This window comes from Eschrichtius robustus, chromosome 11, assembly GCF_028021215.1.
Source record: "Eschrichtius robustus isolate mEscRob2 chromosome 11, mEscRob2.pri, whole genome shotgun sequence".
NCBI classification, from domain to species: Eukaryota; Metazoa; Chordata; class Mammalia; order Artiodactyla; family Eschrichtiidae; genus Eschrichtius; species Eschrichtius robustus.
Window position 1 is genome coordinate 103,320,617 of NC_090834.1, and position 26,666 is coordinate 103,347,282.

Below are 26,666 nucleotides of genomic sequence, written 5' to 3' on the forward strand. Positions count from 1 at the left end.
AAAAAACATTATGGCACGTTTTGCATGTTTGGTCTTCAAGATAAAATTTAAGACTTTTTGTTAAGTTCCATCTTCTCTCCCTTTCCATTTTTATTTCCTTGGCCAGAATTGTTGTTCTTCATATTTTTTTGTGTGTGTGTTCATTTTAATCTCAGAATCATTTGCACTTCTGAGCAAGACTCAAGGCTTTTGCTATTTCAAAGAACTACAGGCTCTCAGTTGGGAGGGGCTAGAGGAGTCAAGTATTTAGTTCTACCTCCTCATCAGCATGTTATCTTCAATCATGAACTTGCTACAAGTCATTCAGATAGCTGGTTAAAGGCAAGTACTGTTGCATATTGTTTTTATTTTATTTTTTATTAAAAATTTATTTATTTATTTATTTATGTATTTAATGGTATTTCAGGAAATTGATTTATTAGCATAGGTTTCAGAGCTTAAAGCTGGCATCGCTGAGACAACTCTAAAGAGTGTACCTGCAAACAAAGTCAAGGACTTGGTTCCAGAAGCAGGCAACTGTATGAACGCTGATTGGCAAACCCAGACCCAAAGGAACAAGAATCATTTACTTGTGAAATTTAATTGTAGTCAGTTGTTTTGGAATATTTTTGGTTTTTTAAAACATTTTTATTGGAGTATAGGTGATTTGCAGTGTTGTGTTAGTTTCAGGTGTACAGTAAAGTGAATCACTTATACATATACATGTATCCACTCTTTTTTAGGTTCTTTTCCCATATAGGCCATTACAGAGTATTGAGTAGAGTTCCCTGTGCTGTACAGTAAGTCCATATTAGTTATCTATTTTATATATAGTAGTGTGTATATGTCAATCCCAATCTTTCAATTTATCCCTTCCCGCCCTTACTCCCTGGTAACCATAAGTTTGTTTTCTACATCTGTGACTCTGTTTCTGTTTTGTAGATAAGTTCATTTGTACCTTTTAAAACTTGTTTTAATTGAAATATAGTTGACATACAATATTATGTTAGTTTCAGATGTACTACATAATGACTTGACACTTGCATACGTTATGAAATGTTCCCCACGATAAGTCTTGTAACCATCTGGACCCATAAATAGTTATTACGATATTATTGACCACATTCCTTATGCTATATGTTCCCTTGACTTATTTATTATATAACTGAGGTTTGTACCTCTTAACCCCCTTCACCTATTTCACTGCTCCCCTTCTGGCAATCACCTGTTTGTTCTCTGTATCTGTGAATCTGTTTTCATTTTGTTTTGTTTGTTTGTTTGTTTTTCGATTCCACACATAAGTGAGATCATGCAATATTTGTCTTTCTTTGTCTGACTTATTTCACTTAGCACAATACCCTCTAGATCCATCTAGACTGTCACAAATGGTAAGATTTCTATTGATAGACACTTAGGTTGCTTCCATATCTTGGCTATTGTAAATAGTGCTGCAATAAACATTGCAGTGTTTATATCTTTTTGAATTATATTTTTTTAATATCTTCATCAGGTCAATACTCAGAAGTGAAATTGCTGGATCATATGGCAGTTCTATTTAAATTTTTAAAGGAGGCTCCATACGGTTTTTCATAGTGGCTGCATCGTTTTACAATCCTACCAACAGTGCACGAGGGTTCTAATTGCTCCACATCCTTGCCAACACTTGTGATTTGTTGTCTTTTTGATGATAGCCATTCTGACAGGTGTGAGGTTGTATCTCATTGTGGTTTTGATTTGCTGATTAACAATATTGAGCATCTTTTCATGTACCTGTTGGTTTCTGTATGTTTTCTTTGAAAAAAAAAATGTCTATTCAGGTCCTCTGCCCATTTTAAAATCAGGGTATTTTTTTTCATGTTGAGTTGTATGAGTTCTTTGTGTATTTTGGATATTAATCTCTCATCAGATACATCATTTGTAAGTATCTTCTTACACTTAGTAGGCTGCCTTTTCACTTGATTGATAGTATCCTTTGCTGTACAAAAGATTTCTAGTTTGATGTAGTCCCATTTTTAAAATTTTTGCTTTTGTTTCTCTTGCTTAAGGAGACATATCCAAAAAAATACTGCTAAGGCTGATGTCAAAGAGCTTACTGCCTCTGTTTCCTTCTAGGAGTTTTATGGTTTCAGGTCTTACATTTACAACTTTAATCCATTTTGAGTTTATTTTTGTATATGGTGTGAGGAAGTAGTCTCGTTTGATTCTTTTGCACATAGCTGTTCAGTTTTCCCAAAACCATTTATTAAAGGAGCTGTCTTTTCCCCGTCATATATTCTTGTCTCCTTCATTGTAGCTTAATTGACCATATAAGTGTGGTTTATTTCTGGATCCACTATTCTGTTCCTTTGATCTACTTTTTGTGCCAGTACCATACTGTTTAGATTACTGTAGCTTTGAAGTGTAGTTTGAAATCAGGGAGCATGATACCTCCAACTTTGTTCTTCTTTCTCAAATTGCTTTGGCTATTCAGGGTCTTTTGTGTTTCCATACAAATTTTAGAATTTGTTCTAGTTCTGTGATCAGTGTCTTATAGTTTTCTGAGTACAAGTATTTTCCCTCTTTGGTTAGATTTATTCTTATTTTATCCTTTTTGATGCAATTATAAGTGGGATTGTTTTCTTAATTGTTCTGATAGTTTGTTGTTAGTATATAGAAACATGACATTTCTTTATATTAATTTGTATCCTGCAACTTTATTGAATTCATTTATTAGCTCTAGTTATTTGGTAATGTCTCGAATTTCTATATGTAGTATCATGTCATCTGCAAACAGTGATAGTTTTATTTATTCCTTTCCAATTTGGATTCCTTTTATTTCTTTTTTCTTTGTCTGACTGCTGTGACTAGGACTTCCAATACTATGTTGAATAAAAGTGGCAAGAATAGGCATCCTTGTCTTGTTCCTGATCTTGGAGGAAATGCTTTCAGCTTTTCATGCTTGAGTAAGATATTGACTGTAGGCTTGCCTTTATCATGTAGAGGTATGTTCCCTCTATATCCACTTTGTTAATTCCTTACTATTTTTAAATAGGGGAAAAGTATTTGGTAGCAATCTTCCTTCCTCTTTCTCCTGCATCTTCGCAAAAGTGGTTATGCATAACTGACCACTCCCTAAAGGAGGCTTAGCCTTTACCAGCCATGACCACTAGAGGTCACAAAAGCACTTATTGTAGTCACTGAAACAACGAAATGCAGTCTGGGGCATTACAGATTACGCAAAAATGAACCCACACAGACTACATTTAATTAAGGTGCTTCCTCAAAGGGGAATTGCAACTTCTCATAGCAGACCCATTGTCAACCTCAATCCCCTGTCCCCCACCCCTGCCAATACAGATGAACACAGTTAATTACTAGGTAGGTAGTTAAAACGAGGTTTTCATACATGAAACCAGCCTGAGATTCCCCCTAGTCTTTCATGCCCCTCTTTTTCCTTCAATTTCTATCATTAGAGCAAACGCTGGGTGCGGAATACACACACACACACACACACACACACACACACACACACCTTCCTTTGGTTGCCCAATTTTTTGTTAAAGGAGAAAAAGTCATCTTTGTTTAAAATAATTTCCCCCCATTTCCATTGCTCAATTATTATGTGTTGAATGGAGAAAACTTAGAAACCAGAGAAACAAATAAACAAAAAAACATCTATCACTAATCATTCTATCATGCAGAGATAACCACTGTCACACCCTGGGACGGATGATATTGTGATGTTGTGTAGTCTGATTGCTTCACTTGGCTATGCATGGATGTCTTTTCATGTCATCAAGTGTTTATCTTCAACATGAATTTTAGTGACTTATAAGAATCCCATCATACAGACCCACCAGGGTTTACCTATGCATTGCTCTGTTTTTGGACATACACATTGTTTCCATGTTTTCCATATTACAAACATTATGATATGTTATGAGAGAGCACTTATTCACCACTCCCTGAGGGTTTCTACCATTGTAACAGTCCTGGTCTTTTTCGGGGATACAGTGACTTACCTAATAGTTGTGATGGGTGTGAGGATCTGGGCCTGTGTGGTTCACGCCTCTTTCTCCTGGGAGCCAGATTGTTACCAGAGAGCAGGTTCTTACTCTGAGATGCCAGGAGCGGAGGCCTGTGATGGGGCCGTGAAGTCTGTCCACTTCTGGGCTTCAGTTTTAGGAACTGTATTGAGGCTGCATATCTAAGTTTTTTTCTCTAATCATCCCAGCTGACATTTAGATTCTTATATATATATCTGTGTCCTCTTATGATTTCCCCCTTTCTATAAATTTCAGAATTAGGACTTTTGGGGATCAAAGTGTATATCTTATGTCTTTTGATACAAATGTTCATATTCTTCTCTAGAAAGTTTGTTCCAGTGTTGACTCCAACAAGCAGAATTTACCAGTTGATTGTCTTAAATTTTTCTCCCACAGATCTGTAACTTCCGTATTTATATACATATGTAGGACAGGGTGAGATTATAGATCTATATTTTATATCTAAAATATTATATGTATTATTTATGGGACACAGTTATATATCTACATTTAATATATAAAACATATTATATGTTAAATTTATATTAATATTAAATACACATTATGTTCATATTAATATATTAAATACATATATAAATTATATAAAATATATTTGAAATGTGATTTACGCAGAACAAATATTGGAAATGGAAGGGGAGAGTTGTGATATATCGATAACATGATTTACCTAGTTCTGAACCATCTGGGAGCTTCATATGAAATAATTTTGGTCACTTTATGTATGGATGAATGAGTGTGTACATATATATGTTTACACTAGGTGATTTGAAAAGGAGTAGTTGGTATAAGAAATAAAAATAGAAGTTTTAAAGATACATCATTTCCTTTATAGAATAAAAGAGTGTGTTGGTTAATTAATCAAAAAGATCAGAATGACCTTCCAAAATATCAGCGAGACGCCCCCTTTTCCCCCTCACCCTAGGTTTAAATGATGACTGGCCGTCATTGTCTTGAGAAGCCGGACTTTTTCTTTCATGGGTCACAGATGTTGAAACTCCAGTGAAGTTTGCATCATTTATTTTACATTGTGGTTTCCATGTTTTAACCAGGAATATGGTAGCATTGTAAATACCTACTTTTTTGCACAGATTTGAAATGAGGTGAAAAAAAAATTCCAGCCGTCCTCTGGGGACGTTTGATAGAAGCTCAATCCTTCTCCTCCTTAGTACTGTGTGAAGTTGGCTGTGATGTGCTCGTGGTTGAAGGGTTTGTAGTCAGCAACTCCTGGAAACAAGCAGAGAACAACGCGAGGTGCCCACGGTGCCCATAACCATGCCACCCTCCCACGGGACCAGCCCATTAAACTGGTTAGAGAGACAAAATCGCCAAAGAGTTGATTAGTATGAAGGGAGCATGGAACTGAGATTCAGGGGTCCTTGTTTCCAGGTTCTCAGTTGCCATGTGGAGCACATCTTTGGCCAAGCCCCTTATATTGTGCCAGCCTCCTTCCCTCATACACACTACTGTACTACTAGTATTTATGCTGAAGAATTATTTTCAGGATTAGAAATAATGACTGCCAAATGCCTCATACAGTATCTGACACATAATAAGTATGCAAGAAAGTAGTTACTATTAAAATGGCTTATGTAAGCCAAATTTAGAGCATTCAAGGCGGGAACTCATGTTCATTTTGGAAGATTTTGTAAGAAGTGAGGAAGGGCAGTGGGTTGAGAATTCTTGTCTTTCTGGGCAGGAAACACAGATGATGACATAATCGATGATTAACTCTGAAGTAGCCAGGCATCAGAAAGCATGACAATTTCAGGCCCAAATCTTTTTGGATCTCAGAGGACTTTCTTTTCCCCAGAGAAGAAAAGTAACTGGCAGACATGAGAATTAGCCTGATTTAAGTTCCCAGGGCAATTCTTGAGATGAAGGTGGTAAGAGAATTAATAACAATAGTGATTAGCATTTTTGAACAAATGCCATGCAAAAGGTACTGAATTTACTCATTTCAAACACATTATTTCTAATCCTCACAATAACCTAAGAAATGGTTATTGCTCTTTCCATATTATGGCTGTGGGCACTGTGCCTCAGAGAAGATTCATTATTGCCTAGTATAGCTAGAAAATAAGAGAAGGGGCTTCGGGAATTCCCTGGTTAGGACTCAGCGCTTTTACTGCTGGGCCCAGGTTTGATCCCTGGTCAGGGAACTAAGATCCTGCAAGCTGTATGGTGTGGCAAAAAAAAAGAGAGAGAGAGAGAAAGAGAGAGAAGGGTATCCTAACCAAGGCTTATGTGACTCTAAGATCTTTCTTAAATGCTGTGCTTCAATTCCACAAATTCTGAACAGATTTTTTTTGTCAAATCCATGGTAGGCTCTAGGAAAAACGTCTCTCTCATTGTAGTCTTGGATAATGAAGCATCTTGACAAAGCACGGTGACAATGAACATCAGGTTAACTAGGTAACATCATCCTTCGACAAAACCATAGACCAGTACTCTTTAAGTTGCAGGATATTTTAGTATTTGCACAAACATTTTAAAGATTGTTAAGGTTTTGCTGAAGTCTGAGTTTTATTCTTCCCACTTTCCCCACCCAAACATTCTTCTTTCTGGTGATTTTTAACAACACTACAACAAAAGAAGGCGAAGAATGGATTTTGAGTGAAGCTGTGGTCTTGATTATCTGCTCTATCACATACTACGTGTATGCCTTGGGCAAGTCCCTTTTTTGTTTGTGAGACTTAGTTTTTTTTGTTGTAAAAAGGGTCACTAATGCCTACAGAGTTGATGTGAGTATGAAATAAGATAACGTTACTACATTAATAGATGTTATCTTATCCCTCTCATTTATTTCCCACTGGCTATGAATTCACTGTTCTTTTGCTTTACACATACGTGTTTAATTTTTTAACCCCAAATTGGCCATCTTCTTAGATCACACACTTAAAAAAAAAAATCTTTCTCACATCTGCTTTTTCCTTCTTTAGCTCTTACTACTTTAGGTCAATCCACTTTTCTTGTTCACTGGATATTTTCCCACTGGCTCGGAATGGAGTTACGATTCTTGATTTTTTCAAAAGCTATTTTAGAGAGCTACCCATCTGTTCTATCTTTCTATCTATCTATCAACACTGTATATATATTCATAATATATCTGTGTATGTACATATGTATGTAACAGCTATATGTACAATTATTGTATATACATACAGTCTCACAATTATTTATCGATTAAATAAATGAATAAATTAAATATGGCAATGAAAGAATTAGCCTTCAAACGATGGAGAAAATGCCCACACTCCTTTTCTTCTCTCACCTTCATTTAAAGGTGTTTTGCCGCTCAGGAACTGCCAATACGTCTTGTGATTAACATTTTCAGCGATACTGTTAATAGAAGAGACCATAGGTCCCCAGGATGTCATTGTGGTTTCAAATCTGTAAGAATAAAATCATATACGATTAATACCTCACTTTAAGTCAGGCAATAAGAAGTTAAGATGAAGGCTCAGAGACCTTCTAAATGCTTTAAAGATCAGAAAAAATCATGTTTCAAAGAGAAAATGCAAATGACTAATGAACATAAAATTACTTCACTTGGAATTAAATAAAAATAAAATGAACAGATTTTTTAAAAAACTATCAATAAGCAAATTTTTAAAATGTAAATGTCCAACAATGGGCAAAAAAATTAGGTGAGTGATGGAATGAATATCCAAGATTGACTCTTTTGCAGTTATGAAAATCACAATTTTCAATATTTTTCAGTGAAATGGGAAAATGCTTATGAAATAATATTAAGTGAAAATGTGGGATACACGTTGTATCAGAAATATCTATCTTGTATATTATGGATCACAACTATTTGTAATATGCATGGAGAAAATACCTATAAAATTATAAAAAATATCAACAGTGATTATATTGTGGATAGACTATAGATGCTTTGTTTTCTTCTTTATGCTTCCCCCCCTCAAAATTTCTTCTATGTGTGTTTATTACATTTATAGTTAGGAAAAGTTAAATCAGGCAAAATTAAAGCTAAGCTTAGAGAAGAAGTAAAGTATATTCAGCAGGTTGTTGGAAAATTAAGTATTCTCGAAATGCGATCTTTATCTTGACCTGTTCTACAGAAGTTAGGGAAGTTATGGAGCTGGTCTGTGGGCGGCAGACACGTGTACTTATCCTAACCCTAGATCCCATGTCACTCGTCTATTCCTTGGCCTTTGTCAGTCTTTCTCCTGGACATCCCTCTGCAGAATTTGGATTAGGCCATCTTTCCTTTGAAAGTATCTCCTCTTTTCCTTTCCATGACCTGGCATCTTCCCCCTCCTCCTCCTATAGCTTAGGCTTCTCCATATTTCTCTACTGTTCCCTCTTTTGGCAAACTATAAACATTCCCCAAAGTTTAATGTTCTCCTTTGTGATTTATTTCTATATTTTTCCCTTTCCCAACTGGGTAGTAGAAAGAACATAAGAGTCAGTCAGATCTGGGTTCAGATCTCAATTCCACTAGTTGCATGTTATGTGATCTTCAGGATATTACTTAACCATTTTGGGCCTAAGTGGTTCTATCTGTAAAATGGGAATAATTATATCTGTCTCGTGGTTTATTGGAAGCATTGTATCTGCCACCTACTACACTGTCCCTAACTTCAGTGGTCAACTCTATCAGGTGACTACCCAATCTCTTTTGCTTGTCCTGACCTCTTTTTCTAGGACTTCCTTTATACCTCCAAAAGCTTCCTAATGTTTCTGTTTTGAATGCCAACAATTAATCATCTAAAGGAATTGGGTTATTCTCTGAAGGACATTCTTTCTTCCTGACACTCCTACCAATAGTTTTGAAGCTTCTTGCTCTTGACCCCCACATCCAGTCACTCATGAGCCCTGGGGGCATCTTCCTTGGTATGAGTACGTTTCTCCTAGATGAAGTCCTCATCAGTTTACAGCTTCATTTCTGTAGTCACGCCCTAGCTTTCCTCCTTGTCACTCATTCCCCAAACCAATTAACATTTTACAACATGACTTTTCTTAGTCAAAAACTTTCAATGCTTCTCTGCAACATGAAGTCCGAATTCCTTAGCCTGGTATTTCAGGCTTTCTACAATATCACCCAATCTATCCTTCCAGACATCATTCATTTAATTCAGTCCTGTATTCTCTTGTCTAGTCAAGCTGGTCTACTCATTGACCCTAAATTCCTTGCTCAGTCCTGTCTCGAATGCTTTGTCCTCACCATCCCCCTCTTCCTTGAATACCATCCTTCCATATCTTCCTGTATGGTACCTATTCTTTGAGTGTGGTCCAAAGCCACCAGCCTTCCTTGACTCTTCTAATCCACACTGTGCTCTCTCTCCTTTGAATTCCTGTTTTAAAAACTCCATCTTATATTGACTTGAATGATTTAATTTTTATGAGAGCCTTGCCTAGTTACTAGATTGCAGGCTCCTCAAAGGGCTATTAAATAAAGATCTGTTACATTATCAGAAGGGAAAAAAGCAAGAAAATGAAGGAAGGAGAGAGAGAATGGGAATTCAGGTTGGGCTTGGGAGGAGTGGTGCATGTCACTTGTAACACTCACTTGAATGTGGGGTTTTCGCGCTGTGCTTCCTCTAGGACAACAAGTAGCACTGATCCTCTTTTTACACTAACATTGATGGTCTCATTGAAGAGACGCTCCACACCCCTCAGCTGGTTATTTATGGTGTATTTGACGGTGATATTGGATGCTGAGGTGGGAACAGGGCTAGGAGGGTTGGGTAGAGTTGGTTGCACCTCATGACCTGGGAAGAGCAAAGAGGCCAAGTTTGTTAAAGATTATGGGGTTTGTAGTATAGGTACAAAATCTCTGTTATTGGCAGCTTATCCCAGAACACATTTCAAGAGATGACAGTGGTTTTGTGTCCTTTGTGGATTGTTCTGAAGAACTGGTGTGACCTATGAAGCTCTCATTTCCATCCTAGAGAATTGATCGTAGCTGAAGAACTGACAGCTAGCTTAATAATGAACGTTTATTTTGTTAAAAGGATTTGTAAACTGAAGGGAGGATTGTGAGCCCTAAGTCATGTATTTTACATGGTGCTCTCTGTTCACTTGGGGTTTTTTGTTAACCCAAAGAATCTGGAAGCAAAGGTAGTAAGTTTCAGACCATTTAACAAAATACCTGGGCACCTAGTGTAGAATCCTAGGAAGGACTCCATGGCCACCTTGTTCAAGTTGGGAAATCTTTGGGAAGCAGCCTAAGGAGTTAGTGAATGTGGCTATGTTTGGTATGATTGTGGTCAGATTGCTTAATTGTGGTCTCTATAGATTCTGTACTGAGATAGACAAGGAGCTTACTAATCTCTGCTTATCTCAGGCAGTCCATGCAACATAAGATGAATCATACTTTATGTTAGTATTTGATTAGAAAGAAGAGTTGGAGGACTCTATACCAAAGACTCTGGGGTGATAAATTTTTTTGCAGGACTCTAATTTCTAGATGTATATTTCTGCCATGTCTGAATTTTAAGTATCTCTGTATTATATTTGTAAATGGATAAAATAAAGATATTTCAAATAACAAGGTGATGTGCCAGATTTCCACCCCATCCCTTTGGTGTGCTGTGAGCACATTTTTATATCTCCAAGTCTTGGCTGAAATGTCAACTCTGTTCTTCTCCTAAGGTTCCCAAACTCAATGATCGGTCACACTTTCTTTGCTTTTGCACTGTATATGGTTTCTATTTCTGTTTAATACTTACTTCATTCTTCCAAATATTGTAGTTTTTGTCTACATACCATCTCCTGACTTTGTAAATAGCAGCTATGATAAGATATTGCCTAATGTTTGGTGCATTTGTCAAATGAATGAATGAAGTCATATGTTATTTGACTGTTAGGACCATGGGTCTTCTCTCTCCACAAGCATCCAACAAAATGATTTACCTGTAGTAGGTGCTCAGTAAATGTGTGTTGAATGAAGTGGACATGGGAGCAGAATTCTGAGGGCAGGACAGCACGGCTGCGTGCTAACACACAACTCTTAGGAACTGGCCCTGCCTACATGGCAGTCATGGATTTAACAAGCCCTTATGCCCCTTAAAATTGGTCCACGTATCATTCCTGGCATAAGTTGCCACTTTATAGGGAGAGACAGATGTTAAGAGTTCTTACCAGGGCTGCAAGACACATGGGGCACATCTAGGTATGTCTTGCCTTTCAGGGAAGGGAGGATTTGGGCAATGGACATGGGGTTGTGGAATTTCCCCTCCTTAATCTCATCCAGTACAGAATCCATGGTCTTCTGGCAGTTCCACTCCTTGTTAGGTCGTTCAGGTGTCACGGAGAGAGCCTGGGGCCGGGGTGGGGGTGGGAGGGTGGGGAGAGAGAGAGAGACAGATTAGGTATAGCTGAGAGTTGGCCTTTATTAGCTTTATAAGGGACAGACTTGATCACTAATCTTTGTGATCAACCAGAGTCCAAAACCGAAGCTGCACGAGGTTCAGGACAACATCTGTCTTATTCACGGCTGTGTCCCCACTGCTTAGTTCAGTGTCTGTCACATAGCAGTCACACAATAAATATCTGAGCTACACTCAGATTCAGGGAGTGCTATTAGGGCTGCTGTATTTACTAACAGTTCTTGCATGTAGAAGGAGGATGAGAGCTGGCAAAGCAAGCTCCTGGGGAAGATTTAGTGTAGGACAACCTGGCCATCTAACAGTAGTAGACTTCTTTTGTTTTTTGTTGTTCTACACACCCTTTGGTGGACTCTTCCCACATTCTTTGATCATGTCATTACTGTCAGCTAGAGGCTCCACGATCCTGGCCACAAGGGTGGACGTGTGGGCTGGGCTAATCGTAGAGCGCCATCCTGTTGGTGACAGTGATTGATGGACACATGCACTAATCAGAGTCCTTCCACGATACACAGACATTGGGAGAGAGAAACATTTCTTCCGCCTTGCTGGGGTTAGTAATCATTGAGGGGTTAGTAATCATTGAGGTGCTAGTGACCATCTTTCTCAGCCACTCTGAAGAAGCCGTACAGCAGGAGAGAATGAGAAAAACTATGGCTGAGAGATGATGAAAGAGTGATCCCTGATATGATTTGAGCCCTCTATTCTGACTAATCCTGAAATCACCTAATCGAGCCCTGGATCCCCCAGTTTATGTGAAATAGTAAATCTCCATTTTTTTTTCTTAAGCAAACATTATTTGGGTTTCTGTTATTTGCAAAATGAGTCTTGATGAATACACCAAGCAAGTCACTCTACTTTGCTGAGTTTTCTGTCTCATGGGTAAAATAGAAATCATAGTTCCTGCCTACCTTTGGGGCGGTCATTGGAGGTTCAGATGGGATGCTGTGCAAAAGCATTTTGTAATGGTGTGTTGCGGAAGCTGTCCTTAGCACCTCCCTGCCTTTAGGGTTGTGCTGACTCATCCACCAGAGCATGTTAATGGGCTGGGGTTCCTGATGACCCATTCACCTGAAGCTTTGAATGGGAAATGGGAGGAGGGAGGGGAGCCAGAAATGACTGTGAGCTAGAGGCAGTACTGTGAGCAGCTAGGCAGTTTTGACAGGCTCTGTTAACCTCCCTAACCATGACAATGGCTCTTCCCAGAGGCCCCTTTACAGGGCAGTTTGATTAAAGCGCATCAGTTAGGCTTTCCCAGCAACCGTATCTGTATCTCGTCCACCTGCCATATTCATATCCCAAATCCCACTAAGTGAGATGTATCCCCTTGGGATAAAACATCACAACACCAACTCTTTAGAAAGGAGTAATGCATTAGCCAGTTAGAAGTCAATAATAACTTTGCATGAAGAAGTTTACGTCCCCAAGTTAGGTTCTTGTCAGAGGAACCTTGAAAGCGTTGGAATATTTATGGAAGAAAGAGGAGGAAATGCCTCTGGGAAACAATGTGGGTGGCCTAGGTCACTTGAAGGGCACTGACAGCTGGCAGAGGGTGAGTGAAGGTTGCAAAGGAAGCTAAGTATCACCTCTCTTCCACTGGGAGAGATCACAAACAATTATTAAATGCCACATTGTGCCTGTGACTTTTTTATACCTTTGCTATTATGGGGAAAATGAAATTCCAGGAAATTCAATATTTGCCTAAGGTGGTGGCCAATCTGGGATGCAAACCCAAGTTGTTACAGCCTTAGAAACCCTTTGTTTTTGACACCAGAACATTTTAGATTAGAAAAAGTTTATATAGTAGATATCTGGTGATTTCAGACTTCAGACTGCCTGGGTAAACTCTGGCATAACTCAGGTAGGGAGAGGTTATGTATCCTAACTGATAAATAATCCACGTGGCCTTTGATATCTGGATATGGATGATATCTGGATATGGAGGTCCTGCCTTTTTCCAAGGAAAAACTTTAATTCCCAGGTACAGCTTTTCACGGTGTACTCTGCAGGTGCTAAAATCCCAAATAGAATTCACAAACCAAATTAGCAAAAGCAAACACTTCTCTCTCTGGCTCTAAGGTGAGCAAGGTTATTTTAAGTGAGTCATGAATGAAACTTGCCTTAGATTTCTTCAAGACTTCCTTTGTTCCCCGACAAAGCTTTCTAGACCTGAGCCCTGGCAGTGTTTTGTTCTCTGACAAAATTTTATTGACCACGACATGATGTAGAAACTGACTTTATTTTCATTAGTTGGTCCTATGGCACATTGGAGTGGGGACTTTGTATTTACGCTTATGTTTAACATGAACTAATTTCTAGTCTATTTATGCCCTTTGCTCATTTTTTAATCTTAATTTTAAAAAATATTTTAAAAATTGAGATGTAATTGACATATAACATTATATTTGTTTCAGGTGTAGTAACAAATGATTTGATATTTGTATACATTGTCAAATGGTCACAGTTTAAGTCTAGTTAACATTCATCACCACACATAGTTTCATATTTTTTATATTGTGATGAGAACTTTTAAGATTTACTCTCTTAGTAACTTTCAAATATATAATACAGTATTATTAACAATAGTCACCATACTGTACATTACATCACTAATTTTTAATGTATAGAATATCAGACCAGTCTCCAACCCCCTGCACTAGTCCAGAGCTAAATTAGATTTAGGGTTGGCATTGTAACTCCATGGTTCTGTTTCTTTATTTTTGATTGATGTATAGTTGATTTACAATATTATTTTAGTTTCAGGCATATGGTATAGTGATTCAGTATTTTTGCAGATTATACTCCATTATAGATTATTACAAGATAATGGGTATAATTCCCTGTGCTATACAGTATATCCTTGTTGCTTATCTATTTTATACGTAGTACTTTGTACCTGTTAGTCCCACGTCCCTCATTTGTCCCTCCCCCCTTCCCTCTCCCCTTTGGTAACCACAAGTTTGTTTTCTATATCTATGAGTCTGTTTCTGTTTTGCATATACATTCATTTGTATTATTTTTTAGATGCCACATATAGGTGATATCATGCAGCATTTATCTTTCTTTGCTTGATTTAATTCACTAAGCATAATATTATGATTCTCTGTTTCTTGGGACTTCCAAGTTGGGAAGGTCATGATGTAGTTTTTCTATTAATCCCATGGGGCATTTTGAGACTCTGGAGCATAAATTTCTTAGTTTGGACTACAGGATGTGACCACAGATGACCCTTTAATTTTTGATTCTAGTTGGTTCTCTCTCCCCGTTATTATTGGTGTGTCTTCCACGGGGAGATGTTGCCCTAATCAACGGAAGGGGAGGGGTGTGTGTGTGTGTGTGTGTGTGTGTGTGTGTGTGTGTGTGGTTGTATTTGGAGCTATATCAAGCAGCATCTTATAGAATCCAAGCCTGAGACTCTATACTAGGGAAGCATAGGACTGAGCATAGACTTGATGACCAGACACATCTGGCGCTGTCATATATTAGGGATCTTTGTGAGGTTGAACTGAGACTGAGATAGTAAAAGACCTTGACAAAGACTAGATGTCCAGGCAGTTTTAGATTATTTTCATTAATCATTTTGAATACAATCCCACCTTTTTTTGGATCAAGGTAAAGATCTGATAAAAGAACACTTGATTGGCAGCATGGAATCAGAAGATTCAATATTTTTTGAGGACCTCCTTGAATATCCTTATTTTTTAATACACCAAACTTTCAATTGTCTATAATTATTATGAACAAACTGATTGTTATTCATAATAAACCAATATATTTCTTGGATTTATTTATTTATTTATTTTTTCATGGAAGGGAAAAGAGTTCATGCATATTTGGTTTTATACTTTACCTGTGAGGTAGGGATGAATTAACACTTACCTGCATTTCACCAGTAGAGAAACTGAGGCACAGGTGCCGTAAGGAATCTACCTCTAGTCACAGTAGCTGGTCCTCCCCAGAGATACTACCAGAAGCCTGGTCTCTTGGTCCTACAATCCAGGCTTAGGGACATGGACCCAGCGAAGGGCATCAATGACGCATTTACCTGCATGGCAAGGCCAGTGCTGTAGATGTCTCCGATGATGCCATTGTCTTGGATCCTCATGCTGATATTCTCCACGGTATTCTTTAGTACCTGACCGAACAGGACTCTGTAACCTTCCTCTGAACCTACGGGGATCTTGTGGTACATACAGGTCAGAGCCAAGGTCACCATTGCTCCTGTGTCTGAGAATCACAGCACGGGATAAGACAACCACCACCACCACAGTATGAACAACTAACATTTGTGTGCTTATTGTGTTCAGGTTCATTACCTCCTTTACCCTTCAGGACAGTCTGTGAAATAGGACCTATAATTATCTCCATTTAGGGGATGAGGAAATGGAGGCTCAGAGAGGTTAGGTAACTGCCCAAGGCCACACACCTGAAGGCAGATCTGTATGACTCCACAGCTCATGCTTTGAATGAAAGTCAACTAGCAGCATTTTCAATCCCACTTCTCTTGTCCCAATGTTTATCTTTCAAAATGTCAGCAGCGGTGAAGGTCCAGCCATCACCACCTCTCACTGAAGTCCTCTCTGTCACCCCACACAACAAGTGTAGCCTCTTTTCTGGATTCCTTTAGCATTTGTTGTTCGTACCTGTTTTGCAATCTCGGCACGCTCTGCTGTTACTGTGCCCTGTGAGTTCTCGGATGGGGGGAGGGCAGGGATTTTCATCTCCCATAGTACCCAGCACAAGGGCTTTTTTCATTATTTCATTCTTATTATGTGTGAACTGAATGGGCAAACTCTGGCATGACGAGACCAGAACAAATCAAAGACTTGCCAGATGGCACTTTTTTCATCAATCTTTTCCTCCCCACCCTAATCTCCACCCAAAATTTCATCACCTCATTAAGGACGACAATGTTGGCAAAGAAGTCCCAATTTCCTGAACTGGCAGAGAGGTCCCAGCAATGCATGAGGTCCCAGATGGGAAATAGAGGCCAGTCTGTGTTTGACGCATGGGGAGGGTACTTGAGTAAATATCTACCTGTGTGCTGGTCTGATAAAGCCTGAAAGGAGAGAGGTTGCTCATGTGGCATGTATAAGGGGTGAAAACCTGAGATAGTACTGTTGCTTAGATAGTGGTAGAGGAGAAAAGATGACCACCAATGAGGGGCATAACAGTGGCCCCCACAGAGGGCATCATACAGAGAAGGGATCGTTATGTGCAGAAGAAGGACAAGGTGTGGTAGAGGATAGAGCTTCCATTCACAAGCAGCCACGTGCTTGCAGGATGAAGGAATAAGATGGTTCCAGAGCATCCTTGAAGGGGAGCATTATGGGTTTAATGTTCAGAGAGTACCTGTTTAGTATAAAGAGAATATTTGGGGACTTCCCTGGTGGCACAGTGGTTAAGAATCCGCCTGCCAACGCAGGGGACATGGATTCGAGCCCTGGTCCGGGAAGATCCCAAATGCCGCGGAGCAACGAAGCCCGTGTGCCACAACTACTGAGCCTGCACTCTAGAGCCCGCAAGCCACAACTACTGAAGCCTGCGTGCTGCAACTACTGAAGCCCACGCACCTAGAGCCCATGCTCCAACCCTGCTCGCCACAACTAGAGAAAGCCCACAAACAGCAACAAAGACCCAACACAGCCAAAAAAAAAAAAAAAAAGAGAATATTTGGATGTAGTAAGGAGAAGCATCGAGAAGAATAGAGTGTGGAAGCAACAGCAGCGATTTAAGAGGAGGTTCAGGGTGGGACTGAGTCCAGACACTGATTTAATAATTTAATCACTCGTCTGGGAACAACTCCTGACTTGGATGACATATTTATTGTTCTCAATGGAGATTCTGATTTGTCTGTAACTGTCAGACATGTCAAGTATTGTCCTGGTTTCTGCTTTATTTTCTCTCTTTCATTTATACCTTAATTCACATGTCCAACAAATATTTGCCAAGTATCTCTCATCTACCGACATTTTCATGGTCCTGAGCTCCTCTTCCATGGAAAGCTCCCCCCCTCCCACTTTCCCTCCAGCTCTACCCTTCAGTGACCTTGATGTTCCCAGCTCAGGGCACTGTGTGGAAGTGGTGACCTACTTACCCACGTTGAAGGGAGAGGAATTGGCCAGCAGGCTCTTGGCAAAGCGGGTCGCTATGGGTAAGGTCTTCTCCGGGTTGTTCTGGCACAGCGCCAAGATCGCCAGACTGGGCCCATAGAAGGATGAAGCATGGGTATTGAGGCCTTGGAAAGGGATAGAGGGCCTTCATAAGACTAACATTCACCATAAAGAAGATATTTGTGGAAAAGGAAAAGCCAAACCTTTTAAAGAGACATTGCTAGAAAACCTGTCCAAAAAGAAAGATACCATATGGCAAGAGGTAACGTCCATGTGTCTCAGAGTAAGACTGTCATCTGGCATGAGAACAGAATAAAAGGGATGCTGTTCTCTTCAGTGATGGCATAGAACTCTTTCCCTGGGATGGTGGTCTTTTCTAGTTCATTGGATTGGAAGTGGAGATCTCACTTGTGGGATCATCAGAGGTACTTTGTGTCTCTTGCCTAAACTTCCACTCTCCCTTCCTTTTTCTTTATAGATTTAAAATTCTCAGGAAGGGCCATTTGCCTCACTTCCCCCTCCCTTCTGATGAGGTCTTACTGGCAGGTGCCCAGTTCTCCATTTGTCTCTGTAGAATCGATACTCGGTTCCCAGGGTCTCGGCAGGAGGAGGTGAGGGCCATAATGGTGAGGGCAAGCTGGCCAATGGTAAGGTCTGTAGAAGAGAGAACAATATAGTTAAACAAAGGCGTTCTCACGGGAGAGAGCACCAGGGGCCAGGCTGAGGTCTCTGCTTCTTTCCAGATCATTTCGATTTTTTAAATAATGTGATTAGTTTTTTGATCTTTCTTAAGGAAAGAAGTATGGAAAAACATTGAAGAAGTATGGAAAAATATTAAGTAGGCCATTAATCTAGTGGCCTCTATGTGACTTGACAACCCCATAAGGAATTCCTGGTATCTGTTTAGAAAAACAGCAAGAATACCCATACAAATTCCTATATAAAAAATGTATAGTTACAAGATAATTTTAACTTTACTCAAGTTTATCTAATTTGAACCTCAAGGCAACTCCTGTGAGGTAGGCAGAACAGAGATTTTATTATTATTGTTATTGTTGTTGTTATTGCTATTAGTGTTATTGTTATTAGAATTATTTGCATTTCGCAAATGACGAACTTGTGGTTGATGGGGATCTGTGACTAGTTCAAGGTCACAGAATTAGTAAGTGGCAGAGCCAGACCTGGAAATCCACTCTTTTACATTTAATCTAGAGCTCTTTCTGCTTTACTGCCCTCCTGTGTGAATGCCCTGACTTCACACATGAGTCCTTCCAGGTATGCAGGGAAAAGTGTTTGGGTGATTCAGGTACCATCACAGGTAGCATTGGGGTGGGGCGACATGGAGGTGGGCCCTGGGGGTGGAGATTCAGGGAGCGGGCAGAGGGGCCCTGGCTTCTCACCGGCTGTGTCACTGGCCATGAGCTTGTAAGTCAGGAGCTTCTGGGCCTCCAAGTTGTAGGCTCTGGCCAGGTTCATGGCAATCAAGATGCTGGGGTTTGGGAAGCCAGAGTTGACCACGGAGCTCTCCATGAGTACTTGGATGCCATTAACCAAGGGCTGCTCTGCTAAGGGAACAGCTGCAAGGGACAAAGCCGTTTACCAAACCCGTCATCCTCACTCCCTCTTCTCAGAAACATGTTTCCTGTGTCTCTTAGGAGAAGACAGGATTAGCCTTGGTATCCTCAGGGATGCTCCCTTTGGGGTGATTTTTAAAGAGCAATGGGGAAAACATTGGGCTTTTTCTTTTGAGGCCAATTAGTCCCTACATCTTCCCAAATAACCCTTATCTTTAAGAAAGTGATTTTTCACTTTGTGACATCGAGCACTATGGCTCACAGACATTTCATGCTATTTCTAGCATGTTCCTAGAAGTCACTGGTTTCCTTGCATCCATTTTTTTCTCCCCCTTACATGAAAAATATGAAAGATTTGGGATATGACCTATCCTCAGCAGGTACCCAACATTCTCACTAGTAGTGGTACCTGGTCAGAACGGCCACTGAGGGTCTTTCTCTGTATCATCAACCATCATTCCTGCAATGGTATTTCAATTTCTCTTAAAGTAAAATGCATAGACTTGCCTCTCAAAGAACTTATGCTATTAAGTCAGGAAAGATGAACCACACACACTCACACCCTGACTCACCCGTTTTGGAACTCCTAGAGTGATCGCTATTTTCAGGCACTACCACATGAGCAGACGTCAGTGTCTGAGGTTTCTGCCTATCCCCAGGGTAACTGCTTCCCTGACCTTGGAAAAAATGCTCTACTCACAGCATGAGCTTCGGGTCTGGGTGCTGGTCCCAGTCATAGCCCAGAGAAGGGTCAGGAGTTGGAGGGTGACCCGGGTCATCCCACTCTCCCCTGTCCTGTCCATGTCTCCCGTTCACAAGTCCCAGTGTTTGCAAGGAGAGTATTTCTCTACTTTTTCTTATATACGCGTCTCTTTGTAAAACAGTCTGCCCTCCTCCCCCATCCTCCAGCCACTCCTAACCACTTATGCTGACCGCTCTCTCCCTGATAAAACTAATTTCCATTTGCTTATCTAAGTTTACCTACTATAGAGCCTCCAAGGTGCCTGAAGGTCACATCTAGGCCGCACAGTCATAGGAGACACTCAGGGCTTAATATGCGGTGACCAAGTGTCCTTTACTAAAATCCTGGGAGGCCGGCTAATGTGTGCGTATAACAGAGACTTTCTCCTAAGCCTTTGCACACCCAGACAGCCTCTTGGCTGTTTATCGGCAACCACTTCATTGAGGTTTGGGGGATTCCTAAGGCACCACCTCACTTACAGTCTGAGGCACTTGCTTTACAATAAGCCCTCTTAGGCTCTCAGGTGAGCATCGGCCAGGTGAGGTCTGGCTTTATGCAATGAATTAAATTGACATGACCTGGGTTCCGGCCTAGGCTCTTTGAAGTTGTTTGATGTTGGGAAAGCAGTGGGCCATAAATTGTTTTGTTTGATTTCTCTTTCCTTATCTGGGGATGAAAGCAATTTCAAACACCCAGGGCTTATCAGATATTATCTTTTTTTTTTTTTTTTTTTTTAGTTTTATTTATTTTTGGCTGTGTTGGGTCTTCGTTTCTGCGCGAGGGCTTTCTCTAGTTGCGGAGAGCGGGGGGCCACTCTTCATCGCGGTGCGCGGGCCTCTCACTATCGCGGCCTCTCTTGTTGCGGAGCGCAGGCTCCAGACGCGCAGGCTCAGTAGTTGTGGCTCACGGGCCCAGTTGCTCCGCGGCATATGGGATCTTCCCAGACCAGGGCTCGAACCCGTGTCCCCTGCATCGGCAGGCAGACTCTCAACCACTGCGCCACCAGGGATGGGAAGCCCCCAGATATTATCTTTTAAAGTAAGTAATTGCAAAGCGTGAGATCAATGAACTATATTTAGTAATATGTATATATTTTAAAATTTTTTTGGAATTGTAGCTGTATAATAAAGCAAAGTATATCTCCCCCTCACACAGAGAACTGGAAATAATGAGATTATGAAGGAGGGGGCTACTTTTTTTCTAACTACCGCATTTTAAGTAGCTCCTTTTAGGAGGCCATTCTCACAGTGACTCCCAGCTTAGACTAACACAACATTGTAAATCAACTATACTCCGATAAAAATTGAAAAAATATACCATATGATGAAAAAGCAAAAAAAAAAAAAAAAAAAATTCAAATTCCTTTTAACGACCTCCAGGCCCTGTAAGATCTGGCATCTGGTTTCCTTCTGGACCTCACCTCCACCCACTTTCTCCTTTGTTCACTCTGTTCCAGCAGCACTTCTTGTTCCTTGAACCCATCAGCCACCTTTGCTCTTGCTGTCCTCTCTGCCTGGGAAATCCTTACTCCAAATACTCTCATGGTGGCTCCCTCACTTCTTTCATGTCTCTGCTCAAAGGTCAGTTTTTAGAGAAGCCTTCCAGACCATTCCATATGAGACAGCCTCACCCCCCTGACACCCACCGTGCCCCTTACCTGCTCTAGCTCCTCTCCCTCTGTCATACTCTATGTGTAGTTCACTTACTGTCTGTCTCCTTCCCCACTAGAATGTCTGCTCCAAAGGAGCAGGAGCTTAATCTATTTCGTTCACTGCTTTGTCCCAGGTACTTGAGACACTACCCAGCTCACAGTAGGAATCAAATGAATACTTTTTAAACATTTTATTTATTTTTAAATTTTATTTCATTTTATTTATTTAATTTTATTTTATTTTTTAGTTTCTGGTGTACAGCAGAGTGATTCAGTTATATATTCTTTTTCATATTCTTTTCCATTTTGTTTACTACAGGATATTGAATATAGTTCCCTGTGCTATACCGTAGGACCTTGTTGTTTATCTATTTTATATATAGTAGTTTGTATCTGCTAATCCCCAAATCCTAATTTATCCCTCCCCCACCCCCTTTCCCCTTTGGTAACCATAGTTTGTTTTCTAAGTCTGTGAGTCTGTTTCTGTGCTGTAGATAAGTTCATTTGTATCATATTTTAGATTCCACATGTAAGTATCTTATGATATTTGTCTTTCTCTGTCTGACTTACTTCACTTAGTATGATAATCTCTAGGTCCATCCATGTTGCTGCCAAGTGGCATTATCAAATGAATACTTTTTGAATGAGTGAATTAATGAACAAATATATAGCATGGGTGATAAAAAAAAAGCATTTTTTTTTCTTTTTTGGATTAATTTGGTGGTCTCGTAGGTGAGAACACAGGATACGTATTGGGGTGTGCTAGACAGCTTCTAACATCGACCCGTGTTCCCACCTCCTGGCATTCATGCTCTTATGTAATCAATCCCCTTCTCTAGCGTGCGGGCTGGTCTTGCCTCTAATAAATATAATACAGCAAAAGTGATGGGATGAGGTTGCAGTAGACCGGCTCCGTCTTGCTTGCAGTCTCTCTGGCTCTTCTTGCTTTTTGCTCTGATGAAGCAGCTGCCGCGCTGTAAGCTGCCTTATGGAGGGGCCGGCACAGCAAAGAACTGAGAGCAGCTTCTAGCCCACAGCCAGGGAGGAAAGAATCCCGCCAAGGGTCACGAGAATGAGCTTGAAAGCAGATCCTTCCTCACTTGAGCTTTGAGATGTAGGCAGCCCCAGCCGATATCTTGATTGCAGCCTCATGAAAGACCATGAGCTAGAGGACCCAGGTAACCTGTCCCTGGATTCCTCACCCATAGAGACTGTGAGATAATAAGCGTTGTTGTTTTAAGCCATTAAGTTTTAGGGTGACTTGTTATACAGCGATATATCACTAATACACAGCATTTGGTGGGAGATGAAGCCAGAAAGACAGTTTTGGTCTGCATGGTAGAGAGCCTTGTATGCCATATGAAGGAGTAGAATAATTCCCCCACCTCCAAGAGGTCCATATCCTAATCTCTGGAATCTGTGAATATGCTAAGTTACATGGTAAAGGTGAGTCAGGCTGGGACCTGGGACCCTTTGTGCAGTGTTGCAACGCTTGAACCTGGACAAACGTCTCCTTGAGCAACAAAATACAAAGAAACTATAAGGGTCTAAAAATAACTTCATGAATGTGCAATTGGGGCAAATTCTGGACAAAAAATACAAAAAGACCAAACAAGCTCAACTGGCACTTCTGAAAAGCTGGGAGCAAAAGCAGGGTACTGTGCATGCCTCCTGTGCACAGTACCACCAAAGGGGTGGGCAGACCACCTAGCCCCGCCCCCCCCCCCCCGGCCCGATCCCCGGACACATCCCTACCTTCACCCCCATGTAAGGAACCAGCTTGCTCCTGCTCGGGGAGTGAGCTAGCAAGGGAACATGTTACTTGTTCTCTCTCCCCGCTGCTGTAGCAGGGGTCCCAATAAAGCCTTGCCTGAATTTCTTGTCTGGCCTCTGATCAATTTCTACTGACTAAGGAGGCCAAAAACCCTGGTCGATAACAAAGGGAATTAAGGTCGTTATTAAACTGACTTTAAAATAGGAAGATTATTGTAGATTATCTCGATGGACCCAATATCGTCACAGGGGTCCATAAGTGGAAGAGGGAGGCAGGAGACTTAGAGTCAGAGAAGGAGAGGTGATGAAGGAAGCAGAGGTCAGCATGATACAATTGCTGGCCTTGAAGGCGGCGGGGCCGTGAGCTTAGGAGCGCAGGATTCCTCCAGAAGCTGGAACACACAAGGAAATGGATTCTCCCCTAGAAACTCTTGAAGAACACAGCCCTTTCAACACTTTGATTTTAGCCCAGTGAGTCCCAGTTCAAACTTCTGACATCCAGAAGTGTAGGAGAATATATCTATCTTTGTTTTAAGCCAGTACATTTGTGGTAATTTGTTAGAGCAGCAGTAAGGATCTAATACAGGATTAGGAACCAGCATGGCGCTGACCTTGGCTTCCAGACCTGCTCATAACCGTCCTGAGATAACCCGTGCACACTTGGTGTGCCTGCTCTCTGAACATACACTTTCTTAACAGCCATGGTTGCTTCAAGACTAATGTTGACACAGTTGTTTCCATTAGCAAATAACTTTCAGAACAGAAACCACAGAGGCTATAGTTTCTTTTATTTTTAAATTTAATTTAATTTATTTTTTTATACAGCAGGTTCTTATTAGTCATCCATTTTATGCACATCAGTGTATACATGTCAATCCTAATCTCCCAATTCATCCCACCACCACCCCCCACCCCCACCGCATTCCCCCCTTGGTATCCATATGTTTTTTCTCTACTTCTGTGTCTCAATTTCTGCTCTGCAAACCGGTTCAGCTATACCATTTTCTTTTCTTTTTTTTTTTTTTTTTCCACACACACTGTATTTTATTTTTACAAGAGATAAATAGACTGACACCAAGCATTGTAAATGGATGACCACAACAAAAGCAACAATGATTGCAATTACCAAACACGAAACACACTCATACTATGTCATAATATTGACATTCAGTCCAGTAATCCTCCACTGTAACAACTCCTTTACTTTGCAGTGAAAATTGATTTGTATATTCTCTGCCTCTGAGTCCTTGTGGGATTTTTTTTTTTTAATTCAAACAGAAAGTCACAAAAATTATAATCATCCTCATCAGTTCACTCAGTCCCATGTAATTAATTTTTTTTTCATCTTGATCTTTTGTTAGCACTTTTATGAGTTCATCAGTTTTTCATTAGAGTTCTGAAAATGCTTATTCATTCAGTTCAGCAGTACAGTCAGTTACCAGAAACCTGTACTTGTCAGAGTCTTTTCCACGAATTCCTTGAAGATGAAACCCTTTTATAGGAACATATTTGTAAAAGCATCAGAGTACACCCAGAACTGTCTGTAAATGACAAAAGACTTAAAAATGACCACGGTTAAAGATTTGATGAAAGTTCGTAATAATGCACTTGACAAGGAAATTTAGTTATTTCTGAGATATACAATTTAAAGTAATAACTAGAATTATGACTTATAACATTAAACCAGAACATATAAGATTTTTAGAAATTTCATGTAATGTCTGAAACATTTATATTAACATATTTCCATACAAATGACCCAATGAAAGATTAGTATTAGTTGTTTTGTTTGTTTGTTTTTTTATACTGCAGGTTCTTATTAGTCATCAATTTTATACACATCAGTGTATACATGTCAATCCCAATCGCCCAATTCAGCACACCACCATCCCCACCCCACCGAAGTTTTCCCCCCTTGGTGTCCATATGTCTGTTCTCTACATCTGTGTCTCAACTTCTGCCCTGCAAACCAGCTCATCTGTACCATTTTTCTAGGTTCCACATACATGCGTTAATATACGATATTTGTTTTTCTCTTTCTGACTTACTTCACTCTGTATGACAGTCTCTGGATCCATCCACGTCTCAACAAATGACTCAATTTTGTTGCTTTTTATGGCTGAGCAATATTCCATTGTATATATGTACCACATCTTCTTTATCCATTCGTCTGTCAATGGGCATTTAGGTTGCTTCCATGACCTGGCTATTGTAAATAGTGCTGCAATGAACATTGGGGTGCATGTGTCTTTTTGAATTACAGTTTTCTCTGGGTATATGCCCAGTAGTGGGATTGCTGGATCAGATGGTAATTCTATTTTTAGTTTTTTAAGGAACCTCCATATTGTTCTCCATAGTGGCTGTATCAATTTACATTCCCACGAACAGTGCAAGAGGGTTCTCTTTTCTCCACACCCTCTCCAGCATTTGTTGTTTGTAGATTTTCTGATGATGCCCATTCTAACTGGTGTGAGGTGATACCTCATTGTAGTTTTGATTTGCATTTCTCTAATAATTAGTGATGTTGAGCAGCTTTTCATGTGCTTCTTGGCCATCTGTATGTCTTCTTTGGAGAAATGTCTATTTAGGTCTTCTGCCCATTTTTGGATTGGGTTGTTCGTTTCTTTAATATTGAGCTGAATGAGCTGTTTATATATTTTGGAGATTAACCCTTTGTCCGTTGATTCATTTGCAAATATTTTCTCCCATTCTGAGGGCTGTCTTTTCATCTTGTTTATGGTTTCCTTTGCTGTGCAAAAGCTTTGAAGTTTCATTAGGTCCCATTTGCTTATTTTTGTTTTTATTTCCATTACTCTAGGAGGTGGATCAAAAAAGATCTTGCTGTGATTTATGTCAAAGAGTGTTCTTCCTATGTTTGCCTCTAAGAGTTTTATAGTGTCCAGTCTTACATTTAGGTGTCTAATCCATTTTGAGTTTATTTTTGTGCATGGTGTTAGGGAGTGTTCTAATTTCATTCTTTTACATGTAGCTGTCCAGTTTTCCCAGCACCACTTATTGCAGAGACTGTCTTTTCTTCATTGTATATCCTTACCTCCTTTGTCATAGATTAGTTGACCATAGGTACGTGGGTTTATCTCTGGGCTTTCTATCCTGTTCCATTGATCTATATTTCTGTTTTTGTGCCAGTACCATATTGTCTTGATTACTGTAGCTTTGTAGTATAGTCTGAAGTCAGGGAGTCTGATTCCTCCAGCTCCATTTTTTTTCCCTCAAGACTGCTTTGGCTATTTGGGGTCTTTTGTGTCTCCATACAAATTTTAAGATTTTCTGTTCTAGTTCTGTAAAAAATGCCATTGGTAATTTCATAGGGATTGCATTGAATCTGTAGATTGCTTTGGGTAGTATACTCATTTTCACAATATCGATTCTTCCAATCCAAGAACATGGTATATCTCTCCATCTGTTGTTATCA

At 40.0% G+C, this 26,666-nt stretch overlaps 2 protein-coding genes across 2 annotated transcripts in view; one reads left to right on the plus strand and one right to left on the minus strand.

Moving 5' to 3' along the window:
• Positions 1 to 26,666, plus strand: part of STX3 (syntaxin 3) — a 142,186-nt gene that overhangs the window by 53,184 nt on the left and 62,336 nt on the right. The window lies entirely within an intron of this gene.
• On the minus strand, positions 5,188 to 19,846 carry CBLIF (cobalamin binding intrinsic factor). Its single transcript, XM_068555967.1, has 9 exons — positions 19,768 to 19,846; positions 18,894 to 19,070; positions 18,034 to 18,147; positions 17,478 to 17,618; positions 15,426 to 15,607; positions 11,136 to 11,313; positions 9,562 to 9,763; positions 7,297 to 7,415; positions 5,188 to 5,249 (listed from the first exon to the last, which is right to left on the minus strand). The coding sequence occupies exons 1-9, from the start codon at positions 19,844 to 19,846 to the stop codon at positions 5,188 to 5,190; spliced, it is 1,254 nt and encodes a 417-aa protein (XP_068412068.1).